Consider the following 20,220-nt stretch of genomic DNA (forward strand, 5'->3'; position numbering starts at 1 on the left):
CTATATATTAACGGATGGACAGACAGAATCAGTTGTTTTTTGTCCTCATCAGATTGAATATTGGAATTATTAAATCGCTAGTAATTCATAAAACACTGTAATAATAATAGCTAAAAATTAAGCTAGGCTTTCTAAATAGTGAACGGTGGCTCAGCTAAAGGTATTGATTTTATTTCAAATAACATGTTTAAATTGAGGGGAAAGTGGTAAATTTAGATAGATTCTATTTGAATAGACTGGCTTTCTTTAACTGAGTGCCCTAGAATTAGTTTAAACCATGCGTGTGTAATTCGAAGACTGAACTTAAAATAAACACTTACGCTGCTCCAATGAGCAATTATTTTCTTGTCTCCTGGTGGCTAGTTTTAGAAGCGGAATATCGATCAGCTCTCTTTTTACAGTTCTGCAGTGGAAACCAGATAAGGGAAGACATGGTTACAAAAAGACTGCATTTTTAATTGTGGAAGAGTGGACAGAATAATTATAAATATACATTAAATTAATTGGCTTTGTTCTATTAACAATACAATAACAGTAACGGGTTAAATATTTAGTGACGTAACAATGCCATACCAGTTAACAAGCCAAGGAAGACCAATCGAAGTGTATTTGGTAAGTATACAAATCACTCTTACATATTTTGACATATATTTGGATAGTAAGACGTCTTCCTTTACTACAAGTAATCAGTTGTAACAATTAACCAAACATTTATTTGTATTCCCTAGTTTTTGATGGTGGAACGATATAACTTTATTGAACTGGAATCGCTTATTCTCCTGAAGTACGTGAACATAACACAGTTTAGTTCACTGTTATCTTACAGAAACATATTTTAATAGGTTTAGCACTCTAAATAATCTAATTTACTAGTATCGTTATACTATGGAATTTCTCGTCTGTTTTATTTCCGTTTTCATGTATTATGTCTGCAACATAAAAGAAAGAAAAACATGAGCACCTTAATGTAGTATAAATGACGATCTAAGACCATTATAAGATTACTTTTTAAACGTTGCTTCATTTAGAGTAACCATATGTAATGAGAACAGATGTGTTATCATTACGACCCCTGTCGACCATTGCTACCTCGTCTTCGTGCTGAAGTAAACAAATATTTTATAACTTAGAGAATGAATATCTTAACTAAGATATATTCAAATATCTGTGTTTACAGACGTGTGATAATACTGATGTGAAGATAGTTAAACATTCTATAATCAGTGTGGATTATTCTTTATTCAGATATGACTTTTTGTTTCTAAATTTCCATACACTTGTTTTACATGTATTTAGTGTCTTGTCTTCCCGTTAAACTGAATGTCCAGATATACATATACACTGATGGGTTTCCCCAGTGATGTTAGCGGTAAATTTCTGAATTTACAACGCAAACAGTTAGGGTCACATTCCTCGCGGTGAACAGAACATAGATAGTCTATTGTGTAGTTTTACGCTAAAAATAAAACCATAACACCATACTGTAATTCTTTCTTAGGTAAAGGTTACATTCTATAATGGCTATCCAATGGAAGTTTGTAATCGTCTATTCTCTGTAACGGAGTAGGCTAATTTCAAGAGGTGGCACAAGTGTCTGTCGAAGTTAGTATGAGTTGGAAGGTTTTCCCCTATGACTACGTTTATTTCGAATAGACGTTGACGTCGGTATATAGGGGTAAGGAATTTTCGGAAAAACGCTTTTTTGTCCAACGGACAAAGATATTAGAAAACACTGCTTGCCCCTTCATCTCTCACAAAACACACAGAAAAAGAATTACATAATTTTCAAAATACCACTTTCACTTAACATCGAGAAAAATTCTGGGATTCGTACACATTGTTTATGTATCATAATATCTAAATTAAATGCACACTTTTGCACACAAGACACAAATGAACATACACAGAGGCAAAGTGAATATGTTTTTTTTAAAGTCTGTGATTCAGAAAATGGAAAATCACTGAAACACGGATTATTTTCGCTATAATCTTTGTCTGCTGACAATAGTTAGGTTTCATAAAACGGATAAGAATGTTAATAGCTATGTTTGAATTTTATATACACACATGCTGGTTTGTTTGATGTAAAGCACAAAGCTATATGTGCTCAAGTTAGCAAAAAATCATCAGAGCCAATAGTGATGGGAGCATGGGGCAAATATGAAGAGATGACAACAGTGACAACAAATCATAGTGTCAATATGTGAAGACCATGTTGGGAAACAAAAAAGTGAAGGTACATGAGTGCAGCTGTGAGAACCAGTCTGATGATCATAATACAAGCAAGGTATGATTATGCTAACTGATGAAACAGTGAGAATATATCACCTAGCAAAAGTAAAGTGGATACTCCATATTATGCAGAAGATCTTGAGGCCATGTATGTCAAGGAACCAATACACGACTTGGTTATAGGAAACATACCAGGTAGTAAATATGTGGAGTAACTAGAGTAGAAAGGAAACATCTGTTGTTACCACCAGAGCTCAAGAAAGGAAGAGCATATAAGATATCAAGCCCCTGCAGGTGTCCAAAGGCGACATCCCGAATTTAGGTTTGCAAAAAAATGAAGGAAGCATAGAGGAAAGACCCTTCACTGCAAAACCTTTAGACAATGTACGAGAGAAAGTCAAGCACGAAACAATGGTGAAAGGTTCTCATAAAATATAGGATCAGAAGAGAGTTCTATACCAAATCTATTAAGGGAGGTTATATTGGGGAAGTTAAACAGATCATAGTACCAACAGAATACTGGATTCAAGTAGTGAAGTTGGCTCATGAATCAATTGTAGGAAGACATTTAGGAACAAAGAAAATGACAGACAGAGTCACCAGTAACTTCCATTGGTTGGGAGTCGTCTAAGATGTGAATAGATTCTGTAAGTCATGTGACATCTGCCAAAGGACAGTACCTAGGGGTAAGGTAGCCAAAGTGCCACTGAGGGAGATGCTTCTTATATAAGAATCATTCAGGAAAGTAGCTGTGGACTTCATTAGGCCAATAGCACCTGTTTCTGACAAGGGTAACTGATATGTGGCATATTATCCACAAGCAACAGCACTGCGAGGATAGAGACAGAGTGAGTAGTAGAATCCCTCCTGGAGATATTTTATAGAGTAAGCTTTTAGAGCGAAATCCTGAGTGACAGAGGAACCCGATTTACTTTAGGACTACAGCAAGAAGTGCGCAGATTCATTATTACTCGGCAACTCTTTACTACCCCGTGAGGCTTTTATTAGATGTTTAATGTCCCAATGCTTTGAAATATAGTATATCAAAAATAAATTGCTCTAAGGAAATTAAATATGGAATGAACAAAGAAAGAAAACTGCAAGCAAAAAAATTGTTACTTTATAATTAGGCTTCAAAGGAGCATGGATAAATTTATATGGAATAATTTATATAAAATTATATTGAATTTACAATCGTTATGTTTAAGAAAAACCAAATAAAAAAACTCAACTCTTAGGTCCCGCATGGCCAGGTGGTTAAGGCACTTGACTCGTAATCTGAGAGTCTTGGGTTGGAATCCCCGTCGCACCAAACATGCTTGCCATTTCAGCCGTGGGGGCGTTATAATGTGACGCTCAATCCCACTATTCGTTGATAAAAAAGTAGCCCAAGAGTTGGCGGTGGGTGGTGATGACTAGCTGCTTTCCCTCTAGTCTTGCCCCCCGCTAGTACAGCGGTATGTCTCCGGATTTACAACGCTAAAATCAGGGGTTCGATTCCCCTCGGTAGGCTGAGCAGATAGCCCTATGTGGCTTTGCTATAAGAAAAATACAAATACAAATACCCTCTAGTCTTACACTGCTAAACTAGGGACGGCTAGCGCAGATAGCCCTCGTGTAGCTTTGCGCGAAATTAAAAAAAGCAAACCAGCATAAAGTTCCCAATGTCTTTTTTTATCATAATTTACAAAACCATATTTCATCTACAATTCCATTAAGCTTTAGTCCTCTACTGTTAATCACAAAACTGAAATTCCTTTTATTTCTCTTCCATGATGTGTCGGGCAGCGCCTATTAAGTATACTTGGTTCAGTATACAGTATGGAATGATTATTTATGCTTCTCCTTTAAGCCTCCAGGTGGCTCAGCGGTAAGTCTGAGAGTTATCACGCAAAAGTCGGTTCGATGCCTTCGCTTGACGCAGTACAGATAACCCATATTGTAGCAGCTTAACAACAAAACACTCAAACGACCAGATGTTATAAAGATTAACAGTACAAATTAAGTAATAAACAAACAAACCAATAGAAGTTTGCAAAATGTATTGTACCGCGTAATTTAAATAAACAAATATCCCTTTTATTGATTTCTTTTTAAAGGTGTACCTGTACTTTCTTACATTTATTGCCACGCCTGTCTGGCGTGACCACATTTGTGGCAATTTGTAGCGCAGACGCACTCGTTGATTATTATCATGTTTATGTGTTTCTGCTTCATCTGTATTAAGTTGATTTTTATACTTGGGTATTTCCTGTTTATCACTCTTAAGCTCCTGTTTATACTGCTTAGTAGCTGTGGGTGACACTCTTACAGTGAATTTTTAATTCACGACCATATATTCTGTATTCTGTCTATCCTATAATAGAATATTAAAGGAGTTATTTCTAACTCTTACGAGCTGAATCAATCATTGTAAAGAGGGCATCTACAAGATGACACACTTTGGAAAAGGTTATTATTGAAAAGTACTTTATACAAGAATTTCAAAGTTTTGTGTCAACGTTTTTGAAACAGTTGATAATTCTTGTATATTTATACTGTTGTCACTGTATGTTGGAATATGTGGATATCAAACACATACACAAAGAGGAAAAGGTTTATGATAAAATTCCAAGGAACACTAATATACCAGCGTATATTAGCAGCTGTTTACTATTGTCTCATACATATGGCAACATCTTTCGGTTTTTTAACAGAATTTTACGATTGAAGCTGGAAACAGACAAATTTAGAGTCTGAAACAAGAAATTATATACAAAACTTTTAGTGTTTTTCCAATTTTTTTCAAACAGTCCAGCAGATCTTCTTTTAAAAGTAGTTCTTCTAACTCGATTGTTATAAGTGGACTATTACTTCAAATCGTAACTAAAATCCATTTCATAACCGGTCTCTACCGAACTAACTTCTGTTTGTTGTCTTATATCCAAGGCGATTGCTTCATCATATATAGAGACAAACCATGAAACTTCGGCCTCTTCATAAATATTACTCCACTCATTAATTTCAAACGAAGTGCTATTAACTGTTTTTTTTGGTGTGTTTTTTTTTGGGGGGGGGGGGCTGGGGGGATGACATTGTTTCATTTCGTCATGTTTTTAATCTAAACAGTTGCGTTTTTCTTCTCCGTTCAATAAGCCTGTTTGGTGCTAGTATTTCTAGCTGTTAATTTTAAAACTTTTAAGATCAGGACTTGGAATATTTAACTAACTCGTGCAATGAGATTCAACCTTGTCTCTTTCTTATTTGGTACTGTAGATTACTGGTTTGTGTCCATGTTTATTGTAACGTTCTTTGATCTGCTGCTTTCCCTATACTTTATGTTATTTACGAAATAAAAATATACTTCTTGAAAATCCTTAATGTATTTAATATTTGTATTCCACAGTACTTCACAAGTTGTAAGAATTGCGGCCGTTAGAGAGCAGTTGACGCTAGTTCAACCACCCGCAGTCATTTCATGATGTTAGGTTGCCCTCATTACAACCTCCAAGAAGTGACAAGGTGAATCTCATTATGCCTCTATCCTTCAAGAATTCATTTGAGGAAGGTCTGAATTCCTTCTTTAAGTAGTTTTGCCAGATGGTGAGATGGAAATCTTGGAGTGGATAACAAATAGCACAATATTTGCTGTTTAGTTTAGGTGATCAAGCAAAATATGCCACTGGATATAAGGATCTTTATCGACATTATCTGTGGAAGCCATAGTGGCAGTCTTGCATTAACAGTTCAGCCCAGCAGAAAGCTGAGCCATCTATGAGCAGAAATGAAAACTGGTAAATGTGGCACACATGAAAGCTTACTTGCATATGTTGATGAACTACAAAGTTCATCAGACTGAGAGTATATTTTGACCAGTAAGATTGTGGACAGACACCCTAGAGAGTCCATGCAATATCATTTGGGTGATAACTAATTAAAAGCATTTTTGTGACAATGTTTTATGAAATTGCGACTTCAACCAAGTTTCCAGAATAAAAGAAACTTATAATGATAATTGCAATGACTCTGTCAGGAACTAAGAACCTGAGTGCACTCTTCTTAGGATTCAGAAAACTGAAACATATAATATCACATCATAAAATGCCGTGTGGTGATTAGGCTCGGCCCGACTGGCCATCATTTAAACACCAGAGGCACTTTGAACCTATCTTACTGGCTACATTTATGACGTGGATGAAGAGATATCCTGGTCAATCTATTGCTGAAGTAACGCCTGAAACACTATTTTCGCTTGAAGAAAATCATGATTTCTAGTTATATTTCTGAGAGCATGATATATTCTGGTTATGGGGAAAAGTGGAAATTTTGCTGAAGTATTAATAGGTATAGCTCGTGAATTAGAAATAACTGAAACAAGCAGTTCAGTTAACGTTGATTAAGCCAAGCTGCATTAAAGTATAAACACATGATTGCCATTATATACGAAACCACTGATCAGCTCAAATAAGTAGCGAGAATTTATGTGACCTGGGAATATTGAAGCCTGTTCAGCATCATATGGATACTGGAGTTGTACATCCCATGAAACAACTCCCGAAGAGAGATTTAATGTTAATTGAAGGTATATAAAAACTCTCAAACCTAAGTTGCAGTTCTTTAAAAGTTTAAAGCAAGTCATTCTTTAAAGTATTGAAAAGTTTTAAAGTCAGTTCTTAATTTAAAATAATGCCAGGCAGAAACTGTCCCAAACTGAGAAAATTTGGCATTATACACTAACAACAACAATGACGTTTTTCTCAGGACACATGAGCTACCCAAGTAACTGACAATCATTCTTACCTTAAAATAAAGGATATTAACATCCCTGGAGCATCATTCCATTTGTCAGTCACTGTTACTCTCTATATACACAATAAGCTATGCCAAAACAACCTTTCCTTCATGAGACTATACATGATTCCCTAGTTGACTGACCCAGTTTCGTGAGCAGCGAGGGAGAGAGAAACGTAGTATCTTCTTTGACTACCTTTGTGTATGAAGTCCAAGCACAGTATGTCGAGATATTTCCAGAAATGGTATACATCAATAAAGAGGATAGGAAACACGTGTTATGCTTGTATACTACACTAATCATCTGTGTTTTACCTTCAGGTTAACCCGACAATCCCTGTCTTACATATTTAATACTATCTCGTTTAACAGTCAAGAAGTCGATATAACTAACTCCTATCCCTTGTAAAGTATTAATATCACAATCCTGAGAAGCAAAACAGGGAATAAAACATTATACAACAGAATATGACTACAAACAATTACAAACAAACAAACCCTCTAAAAGTGATACAACTATTTTACAAAGAATAATAACAATAACATAACCACAATAATGAAATATAATCAACCTTAACAATAACACAAAAGCGAACATTACAAAACGTTTTAATTACAAAAGGTACATATTAATAGTAATAAGAAACCTTTTATCAAAATAAATACATAATATCATACCAAACAAAAATCATGTATAAATGATGAAATAAAAACAAAAGGCCTTTTTCACAGAAGTTTCAGACATTTTGACAGTTTAAGGCAAAACAAGGAGAGGGGAAAAAGGCAGTTGGTTGGCAAGAAGAATTAATAATTTTAAATATAAAACTAGTATTAAAATGTGAGGTTTCATTTCAACCAACAACTAATTTCCTTTTATATTTCTTTCACTAACAAACCAATTTAGCACAGCTAAAAACAACACTGAGACAGGAGTGATCAGAGATATTCTATATCCTTGCCCTGCTGCTCCTTTTACAGATTGCCTGTATTTAAATTGGATAACATCAAATTTCTCCTTTGAAAATTCAGATGATTCTTCTCAAACTCAGAATGATCAACGATTCGAATCATCTTTTTGTAGTGTGATGAGGAGTCTGAACCTTGATGTGTCCATAAATTTTGGTAGAAGTCTGATCGCGCTTTACAGAGTTATTAACCCAAAACTACGAAAATGTCTCAGGGTGATCTAGATCCGGATGTAGATTTGGATCTGGACCAAATTTGGAAACCACAGTTCTACACGGATTCCTCATCTTGTGTTAACTTTTCGTTTACATCAATTTATTGATTTATTCACGTTATATGATACAACACTCATGAATGACTGTGTAAACTTTCATCATACACTTGTGCAATACTACACAGGAATATTCATACATATATTTTTCCACATGACCGTAGTTATTATGTATTGTCACATATGTTAGTATCTGTGGTCAGACTGACTACGACGTGTGTGCTATTACCATAAACTCACAAGGACAACCTCCACTACCTGTGTCCTGATAGCTCTGATGATCTAGGGTGCTGCCATCTCTGTGTTGTTAAACTTAATAAATACTTTCCTCAGTACAAATAAATACTCATCAACCGAACTAATATACACCAACTAGAGTTATTAAAACCAGAATTAATTCGTGTCATTGCTACAGTATATATCAATACACATTCAGAACAAACAAGGTTCAATACTTTTCTAGTTTGCACCCAACATTAGCAAGAGAAACCTCAAGATGCTGTATCACCAGACTTCAGTTGATGTACTTGCTTCAATTGGTGTGAAAAAAGTAAGCAAAGGCGACTACATTGAACAAAAACTATCCCATTGAGATTCACAACAACTAAGTTTACATTCTATGCTGAGAAATAACATAACTCTATCACTGCATGTGGAGCATTGTAAAGATTGTAACAAGTGCAACATAATCTGCTCCATAAATCTTCTAATAGGGCGAAAGGTTCTCACAAAATATCAGACAATAATTCTGCCATAGAAATGTGTTCAGTAGCTCTGAAAAGGTCACAATGCTCTTTACTAGAGTTTTAAAACTTGTAGCGATCACTCTTAATTGTACAAACAGTTGATATTCGAAGCATTACGTTTAGTGTCACCAGGCATCCTAACTTTATTCGTATATCTTTGAAAGTATGTTACAATGCTATTTTAGTCCAGCCAATCTTGTGATGAGCAATTCATACTAACTTTGTGATAATCGATCGGAAGTCCCACAAAGTATTGCATACATTGTAAGCTATCTCGGAATCTTGGACAACAAGGAATGGCACTTCATTACAATCACTTTTTTTTTGCCAAATGACCATCTTAGCACCCAATTCCATCTCTGAAAATAAATAAGCATTACATAAGTTGTTATCAACATCTCAGTCAACAACTAGAGTTTTCTAGCACCTATTCAGGTGTATCCTCATCTGACTCATCTTGCACAGAATCTTTCTTCTCATCAACCGAGTTATGATGATTTTAATTAATAATCTAGTTATTTATTCTATGATTCGTCATCTAAACGAGAGCTCAAGATGCTCAACAGTATCATGTAACCACAGCTGTCAACGTTCTTTACATGATCACTATATCTCGTTTGTCATCAGATCACTTACCAAAGACAAAGCCAGTTTCTATGCTGGAGCTTACTTTTCTTGACTATTTTATAATTTCCCCTGTTATACAGTGACCTTCCACAGTTGTTGTCATACAAACTTGTGTGCATTGGCCAATGAAGGTCTTATCTGTTCTACATACTCTAGCAGAAATTGTGGTACATCTGCCCGAGGTATGTCTGATTAAAACCTAGCCAATCACTGCAATGTTGTGTAGTATGTCATCATGACATACAGCAGACGTTTGTCCAAGTCAGTTTGGTTGGATTTAACAAACCTTGAAAGCATCCACTTGTTATTTGTTATCACTTGCTCTACGAGTCCATACACAACAATTTACGCAACTGGACCATCAAGTGCTCCGCCCACACATCAGTTATGGACTGTGATGAGGTATTGTCAAATGGATAAGCCTCAGCACACTTAGAGAAGTAACTGATAATGACCAACACATACCAATTACTTTGTTCATTTTCTGGAAGTGTATCATCAATATGTAGAATTTTTCCAAGGTTTCTTCTATGGACACCACACATAGAGAATGTTCACACTAATGCTGAACATCTCAAGTGAAATGTGGTCAGTGAAACTACCATCATATGTCATCATTAGTGTGTGCACTACCTTATTAGACTCTAGTCCTTTTGTTAGGTAAAGCCTTAATAACAATCTATCTTAGAACTCTAGGAACCACAAGCTGCAACACAACTGAAAACCGAATCTCATTGATTGATACTAATAATAGCACAGTATATTTTCCAACAGCTGTAATTGCTTGTATAGTCGTGATTGATTGATTGTTTGTTTTGGAATTAAGCACAAAACTACACAAAGAACTACCTGTGCTATGTCTACCACGAGTATCGAAACCTGGATTATAGTTGTGTGAGTCAGCAGACATACCGCTGTGCCACTGGGGCTGTACAAGTGTGACAGGTCATGTGAATTTGTGCTACATTCCTTAATCTGCACAAATTGAGCTATACCTTGCTGTAAAGCAGGCATTCCAATGCTAGAAGTGGAATTTCAGCTATACCTTCGAGAGTTTCAAGGGTATTGTTCGTATTATTCAATTTTTAGCGGAATTTCTTACTTTATGACTTGATGTCGCTATGAGAAAAATGGCTTTAACCCCCACATTGAGTCCAGGATCGGGGCATTCAATGACTGGACAAAACGTCACTGTATGAAAGGACATTCTGTTAGCATGTCCATTTTCCAAGATAGATAGTATTATATGACTATACCATGCTCCAACAATGTTGTGATTCAATGTTCTAGCATCTCTTCATAAACCACTTCAATGGTGCATGATCTGGGTGTATTTTCTGCGATATGGACAGTGTCATTGTGTTTGATGAAAACCACAACTTCAAACAGTTTTGTATTTGTTGTGCTGTATCAGTATTCAGGAGCTATTACTGTACAACTCATATGTATTATAATACATCGAACTATATCCTTCAACTGCAATATCTCTGCAATAATGTCATTATTACTGACATTAGTATCAAACAAGAACTTGTGTAAAAAAACTGTACATGCTGTGTAAAAAAACAGCATGGGAGTTTCCATTAAAGTATGCTTTAGAAGCAGAAATGCTTGGTCACACTCATTGGCCATCTAAAATGTGTATTGGCTTTACTGAGAGTAAATAATATTGCAGAGATGTTCTAGAAACTCTTTATGAAAGCAAAATAAAGAAAATAGCAGACTTCTAGTTTACTTTTGAGCTGAGGCCAGCCTCAAACCACTGAGATATTCATATCATAGAACATAGAATCAGTAGGGAATCTATCTCTTCCCACTATGCAATTAAAAATTCCATCTGCGTCTGTAAGTGCACTCTCCAGTTGTTTTGTCTTTAAACTTCTCATTGTTATTGACTGCTACAACATGTACAGATTTATAGCAGCTGACTCGAACATACAGCCAAACATAAGAAAATCATCAACATGTACCAGAACTTTTTTCTGTTGGAATCTTTTAAGCATAAGATCCACTAACCTTTCAAAAATTGATAAAAGCATTATACAAATGCTCTCACTAATCAGTTCGATTTGCAAGTATCACTATCTAAACTAATGCTATCTGCTGTCTTGATAGGAAGATCACATTACATGACACTAACACATTAGGTTAGTCTTTAATAAAGCATAGAATACTACCTGTGTTCACGGAAGAACTGTGATTCTTTCCACACTCCTTCATTCCATTGTAAGTGGCCTCTACTGTGCGCCAGATGGTTTTCCCACATGAGAGACTGGACTAAATTTATATTGTATGATCATCTTGAGGATTCCAATGCCATAACCTATGTTAACAATTAATACCTTTATTCTGTAGTTGGCATTATCTAGACATAGTTAGAGCTGTGCTTCTCTACCACCACCTATTCCATTACCATTTGCTAGAATGAAATCAGAGCTCATTGGCCAGATACGTAGCTTCACTTGGCGTTGTCTGAAAATCGTGTCCTGCCAACCTGGAGCTCCATCTTTATAGGCACTTACCAAGTGCTGCCCATCTCTGAAAAATCTGGACTAAACCATCACATCCTTCAGTCAAACTACCAACTACCACTTATTTGAGTTAGTAGCCAAACGTGACCTGGGCTACATTTGTTTCCCATAGTGGAAGTAGCAAAAATTACATATCGCTTCCTACTTTCTTGCATCTCCCATGCAGTCAGTTGAAGTTTGTTATTTTGTGTATCTTGATGTATAGCAAGATATTGGTATTTTCCTTTGAAATGATAACTAACCAGAGTAGTTGTTACCTGATATACGATAAGTTCAAGAAAACAAATACTACATGATTAAAGAGTGATAGAGCCACAAACTTTGTTATTCGTATGACTGACTTTTCTGTACAACACGAAGTTTACTCGAGAAAGTAGACTTTGGTAGTTGCAACGTACAGCAGAAAGAAAATAAACAAAGCTAAGTAGTGCTATGTTTTATTTAATATAACTTTGTAAAATCAGAATATTTGGAGACACAAAACAGTTTTTTTATCTCATGCGATGCAATTAAAATTTATTTTAATTCAGAGTTCTAATTTTCCCCTTCATTACACATAAAAATATAGGTGTTAAATCGATAAATTAAATTAGAACACTAGCTACTTTTGTGGTAGCCAATAAGCTATTTAATAATGTAGTTAACATTGTTTCCCGTATGAAGTCTCATTGTTTCATATGATTTTTCGTGCAGTGGTACAACTGTGTACTTGTAATAGTACAGGTACTTGAGAACCAAGTAATTTATCAAGAAAAGTACAATGTATATTTGTAATATGGACTTCCCCAATCGCTGCCTCACACTGAAACTTGAACTCTTACTCTTTATCTCCAAATAGGTTGAGCGATGATGCTGTTATTGGTTTCTGATTTTTACTTAAAACAAAGAAACAGCTAAAATTGCATTCTTGCTTTATCTCTTGTGCAAAGACAAAGCGGTGAACTTCTTGTCTTGAAAACTTAAAAATTTGCTTCTTAATATTCATGGAAGACATGTTGGATCTCAGTTTCAGTCTTATCCTAGTTGTCAAGATGAAGGATCCATTAAGAACTTTGTTCATGGTTAAGTTTATCAAAGCAGGTATTCCTCCCATCAATGAACGTGAGTTATTCCCTCTCGATCACAGTTTTTCAAATAATCCCACAATCACAGAATGAGAGAGAAATGTAATATTGAAGGAGATTAGTAGCAGCTCAGCTCCAAATATCTCCAAGTAATTTGACATTGTATCGAGGTAGTTTGTAGCTTTGGCTCTAATCCTCCAGCAGTTCAGTGGTCTCCTCTTCACCATACCTGAAATATCCTACCCAATCTTATCTGGCCTTGGATGCTTTTGAAAAAGAAGCATCCTTCAAAAGAAATAAGACCTAGAGGTATACTGGTTGCACATTTGAGGTGTATCAGGATAAGACCTAGACGTTTGCTGGTTGCCCACTTGAGATGTGTCAGGATAAGACCTAAAGGTATGCTGGTTGCTCACTTGAGGTATGTCAGGATAAGACCTGGAGGTATGCTGGTTGCCCACTTGAGATGTGTCACGATAAGACCTAAAGGTATGCTGGTTGCTCACTTGAGGTGTGTCAGGATAAGACCTGGAGGTATGCTGGTTACCCACTTGAGATGTGTCAGGATAAGACCTAGAAGTATGCTGGTAGCCCACTTAAGGTGTGACAGGATAAAACCTAGAGGTGTGCTGGTTGTCCACTTAAGATGTATCAGGATAAAACCTAGAGGTATGCTGGTTGCCCACTTGAGGTGTGTCAGGAGAGGTGACATGATAGGAACAACATGTGGGAAAATCTTTGGTAAGAACGTGAGTTAAAACGAACTAGAACTAGTTTTTCAAGCTGCTGGATCAGAAGACGGCTTCTAATCCTCTAAAATTCTGCCTGTTTTGCAAAACTGTCAAATCAGCAAGGCTCCACGGAGAATAGCTGTTATTTCTCACCAGAAAGATTTAATACCAACAATAACAAAAGCCAATTTTACAAAACCATTAACATTACTGAAGGAACGGCTAAATTCCTAGAAGTTTTCGATCCTTATCCTGGAAGAATCTGACTCCAAGGCAGTGGGTCATTGGCATCATCACATCCAGGTAAAGATAATGAAGTAGACATCAGCCTAGGAGTTAACAGTGAGTCGTTGACATCACCACATCCAGATAAAGATAATGAAGTAGACAGGAGCTTAGGAGTTAACAGTGAGTCGTTGACATCACCACATCCAGATAAAGATAATGAAGTAGACATCAGCCTAGGAGTTAACAGTGAGTCGTTGACATCACCACATCCAGATAAAGATAATGAAGAAGACATCAGCCTAGGAGTTAACAGTGAGTCGTTGACATCACCACATCCAGGTAAAGATAATGAAGTAGACATCAGCCTAGGAGTTAACAGTGAGTCGTTGACATCACCACATCCAGGTAAAGATAATGAAGTAGACATCAGCCTAGGAGTTAACAGTGAGTCGTTGACATCACCACATCCAGGTAAAGATAATGAAGTAGACATCAGCCTAGGAGTTAACAGTGAGTCGTTGACATCACCACATCCAGATAAAGATAATGAAGTAGACATCAGCCTAGGAGTTAACAGTGAGTCGTTGACATCACCACATCCAGGTAAAGATAATGAAGTAGACATCAGCCTAGGAGTTAACAGTGAGTCGTTGACATCACCACATCCAGGTAAAGATAATGAAGTAGACATCAGCCTAGAGTTAACAGTGAGTCGTTGACATCACCACATCCAGGTAAAGATAATGAAGTAGACATCAGCCTAGGAGTTAACAGTGAGTCGTTGACATCACCACATCCAGATAAAGATAATGAAGTAGACAGGAGCTTAGGAGTTAACAGTGAGTCGTTGACATCACCACATCCAGATAAAGATAATGAAGTAGACATCAGCCTAGGAGTTAACAGTGAGTCGTTGACATCACCACATCCAGATAATGATAATGAAGTTGGCATCAACTTAGAAGTTAACTCTTCAGAAAGAAGACTGGTGGCAGGATACAACTGTGTAGTTGTGGAAGAGTTTTTCCAGACTCAGACTGCATCAGCCAAATCAGAGAAGAATATGATCTAACAATTGGCAAAATAACAGAAATAGTCAGTTTCCTTGGGTAACCTTCTAGCCAGCCGCCTGAAGTGATCCTGTGGGAAGTAATTCTTCATGACGAGAAACCCACATGAAGTAAGAATGCATTCTAAAGACGACTGGTATGGATATTAAAACTTTTATTAAAATAAAGCAGAGAACAACATTTTGATCTTCTAAGATAATCTTCAGGTTAACAAAAGGAGTCAACGGTCAATTGCAAACTCTCTTTGTTAACCTGAAGATGATCAAGAAAGGTCAAAACGTTGTTCTCTGCTTTATTAGTAAAATTGTTAATACCCATACCAACCGCTTTAAGGCGCTGTGGTAACTCCTGGATATGAATATAGATTTCTTGTATTTTATTTTGTTCACTGTGAGTTTTGCATATTCTTTTAGTTCCTTTTTTTACACAGATGCAAATTGTATAGTTACCCTTTTCGTTTTCTCTGCATTTTTAATGCATATGTTTATGTGATTTCTACGGATTTACAACGCTAAAATCAGGCGTTCGACTCCCCTCAGTGGATTCAGCAGATAGCTCGATGTGGCTTTGCTACAAGAAAAACGCACAAACACATACATGTATATGTTTATTTTAATAATTGTTATTGTTCATTTTTATTTTTATTGTTATTTTTACATGTTTATGCTTATTGTTACAATATTTGTTTTACTGCTTATTCCAATGGATTTCTGTAATTTGCGTTTCAAAGGGTTTTATTTTGTGTGATTTTAACGTGTTGTTTTTGTTAGTATGATCCAATTTGTTTTACACAGGAATTTGACTTGATTCATTTTATTTGGTTATTTGATTTCTATTATTTTTGGTCACGTGCTTCACACAGTCAGCAATTCAATGTTCCCTTCCTCTTTTAACTGTTACCCTTTTGCACTGTATTCACTTCTTTTTCTATAAAATCCTAATTTTTATATCTACGCAGTTTGAAAGGTTTAATTCGTTTTGTATTATGTGTCATTTTGCACTTGATATATACAAGAATTGTATCACATGTTAAAGACATTTTCTGTTTGTGGTACATGCGAGTCTTGTTTATAGATGGTCTGTTTAAAGTTTTACTAACTTGTGCTGTTCTGTGATGCTCATGTTCAAGGATTATGATTTTCATATTATTTCACAGTTTCAGCATTAAGCTTAATGTTGGCTTAAGGACAACCCTAAGATAAGGGGAGAAAGACAGTTGTATATAGATAGTACATATACTCTTCAAAAAAAGAAACGCAAAAGAGATATTTTTTATTTTAAAGAGAAATATATGTAATAACGTTACAAGCTCAGAATATGTGATGTTACACGTGTTAAGGCACTGATTGTCAGACCAAAATGACAATGAAAGTTGTGCACTTTGAAAACGGAGGAAAACATCGGATTTTTCGCCAAAACGCATTCGTGTCCAATAAATTTGTTTGAGAGATCTGCATGTTCTGCAAGTGCAACATGTGCAAAATCCCTATAAAAGTGACGGGTTCTCGGTTTCCATAGCTCAGTGTTAAGCCACCGACACGCAATACAGTTACGCCAAGACTGACTGAAGCACAACGCAACAACGCCATTGGTCGATTGGAAGCAGACGAATCTCGATCAGATGTTGCCAGATCTGTGAATGTTCACCCAAGCACCATCACAAGGCTATGGAATCGTCACCAACAACATGGATCAACTCGTGACCGTCCACGATCTGTCAGACCTCGTGTGACCACGCCCGCACAAGATCGCAACATCCGGTTACGTCACCTTTGGGATAGGACCACCACTGCGACGTCTACTGCCTCAACCATACCAGGGCTGCGTAGGATTTCCGATCAGACCGTACGCAACCGTCTGATTCTTAGGCCCCATGTGCAACCCATCAAAACGACGTTTTTCAACATGACAACGCCCGTCCTCACACAGCCCGACTCACCACTGTCTTCTTGAGACACCACAACATCAACGTTTTTCCCTGGCCCTCCAGATCACCAGATTTAAACCCCATCGAACATCTTTGGGACGAGTTGGACCGACGTCTGCGACGGCAACAACCTCAACCGCAGACTCTACCTCAGCTTGCAGCAGCTTTGCAGGCTGAGTGGACAACCATTCCACAGGATGTGATTCGTCATCTCATTACTTCCATGGGCAGGAGATGCCAAGCAGTTATTGATGATCACGGGGGGGATACTCGTTATTGACGTTGAGTGACGTCGCCTTTGCAGACATTGGATGTTCAGCAGTGAATGGGCAAAGTTTCACACATGTCATACAGAACTACCCAGAATAAACTTGTTAACAATGTGTCTCATATTTTGCCTTTTGCGTTTCTCTTTTTGAAGAGTATATATGTTGTGATTGTCCCGTTGTGAAGAGATGTTTTCACATTTCCTTGTTGTTTTTTTCTGATTATTTGTTACACAGGCAATGCACTTTGTATGTGCAATGTTAACCATTCTGGAAAGATTGTAATCCGACCTCTTAAAGGAACTGAGACTCGCTTGTGGAAATCCTGTTGTGTATCACCGTATTTTCAAACTTGCTAATTTGAATTTTCCACACGAATTATCATTAATATATATTTTATCTTCCCTTTTCTCTTCACTTATTTCACAGATAAAGTGCTTTCGTTTTCTTTCTATTCAAACACCATGTATTGTCTTATTTATAACACCTGTCACAAATCATTTTACATTTCATTCTCCATAATACATTCACGAACATTTCGGTTTTTTTTTCTAGATATCGGGTAAATTTTGACATGTGTAACATTGAATTACCTTACTAGCCCGTTAAAACTGATTTCCCTGCATTCCCACGAATGTAATAAGTTAGCCTCGAACGTTGCCAGCAACACTATATGATATAACTAAAGCTTACGTTTTAAGTAATAGAATGAGCAATCTATAAAACAATTATAATAAGCATCTCCTTCTGTCACTAGTACAGTTCCACAGCAAGAAATAACAAATTTTCAAATTATCTATTTTTCTGTTTCTACATGTATTTATTTGTTATGTAGCTTTTGTCTACGGCCCTACATGGCCAAGTGGACAAGGTACTCGACTCCTAATACAGGGGTTCAAATTTCCCGTCACACCAAACATGCTTGCTTTTTCAGCTGGGCCCGGCATGGCCAAGCGTGTTAAGGCGTGCGACTCGTAATCTGAGGGTCGCGAGTTCGCATCCCCATCGCGCCAAACAGCCGTAGGGGCGTTATAATTTGACTGTCAATCCCACTATTCGTTGGTAAAAAAGTAGCCCAAGAGTTGGCGGTGGGTGGTGATGACTAGCTGCCTTCCCTCTATTCTTACACTGCTAAATTAGGGACGACTAGCACAGATAGCCCTCGAGTTGCTTTGTGCGAAATTCAAAAAACAAACAAACAAACTTTTCAGCTGTGGGGTGTTATAATGTGACGTTCAATCACACTATTCGTTGGTAAAAGAGCAACCCAAGCGTTGGCGGTGGGTGGTGATAACTCGCTGCCTTTCCTCTAGTCTTACACTGTAAATTAGGGACGACTAGAGCAGATAGCTCTCGCGCAGCTTTGCGCGAAATTCAAAAGAAACCATACTCTTGTCTACATTAATTTTGAAGCAGTTATTATCAAAAGTAAAATGTTAAAATGTATAATACCCCTTATGGGTGTGGCCACGTACAATATTAGTTTTGGCAAATCATAATGGTGGATTTCTGATGTTTCCATCTTCTTTTGAAACACCTTGATCTCTGATGTCGAGAAACCCACTTGTTGAGAACGAGACCTTGATCTCTGTTTTTTGCTATTCTTAATTATTCAAAAGTGGAACTTTCTGATAATTTAGAAAAAAAATAGAATATACGGTAAAGGAATTTTCTCACATCTTAACATAAAATTCCTTTTTCTTAGTGCACTATAGTTTTATAATTCTAAAATGAAAAAGTTTCACAACATTTTATTTAACAAAATCTTGACGTTTGGGATATGCAATTGGTAAAATGTCTTTCTTCTTGCGTGTGATGTCCTGCCATCTAGCGTATATTACTGTAAACAAGACTGTGTTAAATTAACGTATCAAGGCCTAAATACGAAGTTGTTTTTTTCTTCAAAATGGCGTGTACTTATTGATTCGAAAATATTTCTTTATTATTTTTATTAAACATTTTTACATCTACAAAGCAATAATTTTAGTCTACTCGACTACTGATGGTGTCACATTAGTCTACAACAGAACAGTCTGAACTTATAAATGTAAAAAAAAAGTAAACTAAATTTCTTAACCTATCATAACTCCAACCTCGATGGAGTTTACATTTATATACTACGGGGTAAACGTCAGAACTGACTTAGTGACAATGTACAGAAGTGAGGAACATGACATACAAAATGTATGTCTCCTGTCTCATTCATAGATATATACGTCTACCATGCGCTTGTAGCGCCCACTGAAGTATATATTCGAAACTTGCAAATAAATAGTGGTTTAGGAAGAAGCAGCTGCTTGTGGAACAGTCTCCCAGAAAACCTTTTTTCTCCTTTTCTGTAGCCTTTCTATCATGTCGGGTACTTCATCGCACGACTATGTGTTCAAGGTTAGGAAATTTTAATTAGATATTTTAGAATATATATATATATATGTGTCTGTGTGTGTGTATTTAATATTTACGTAACCAAAGCCAAATTTTAACAGGTTAATTTATGGATATCTTTAGTTTTATTTCACTGCATTCACTTTTTTGGGGGGATGGAGGGGGATGTTAGTCCCAGTTATCGTTCCGTGTGTTTCTGTACATATGTGTGTGTGTGATTAAAATATCAGTTGTATACTTGAATGATAATTGAACTGTCAAAAGTTTAACGTATTATAAATATTAATATAATAAACCATTTTATTACATTATTTATACAGTATTATTTTTTTAATTTTACGTTTTTGTTACGAAAAGAAGAAGAGAGAGAGAGAGAAAAACACCCTAAATTAGATTTTTTATTATT

At 36.4% G+C, this 20,220-nt stretch overlaps 1 protein-coding gene across 4 annotated transcripts in view; it reads left to right on the forward strand.

The window, feature by feature from the left end:
* Nucleotides 1–417: 417 nt before the first annotated feature.
* Nucleotides 418–20,220, forward strand: part of LOC143226525 (calpain-B-like) — a 65,295-nt gene continuing 45,492 nt past the window's right edge. For 2 of the 4 annotated variants that reach the window (XM_076457573.1, XM_076457575.1), the window contains exon 1: nucleotides 418–612. In XM_076457573.1, the coding sequence (XP_076313688.1) occupies nucleotides 565–612 (48 nt within the window). In that variant the 5' untranslated portion in view covers nucleotides 418–564. Of the gene's footprint in view, nucleotides 613–19,507; nucleotides 19,818–20,220 lie in introns of those variants that run through there. The other 2 variants (XM_076457574.1, XM_076457576.1) reach the window with 1 other exon arrangement.

The sequence above is a fragment of the Tachypleus tridentatus genome, chromosome 9, assembly GCF_004210375.1.
Source record: "Tachypleus tridentatus isolate NWPU-2018 chromosome 9, ASM421037v1, whole genome shotgun sequence".
NCBI classification, from domain to species: Eukaryota; Metazoa; Arthropoda; class Merostomata; order Xiphosura; family Limulidae; genus Tachypleus; species Tachypleus tridentatus.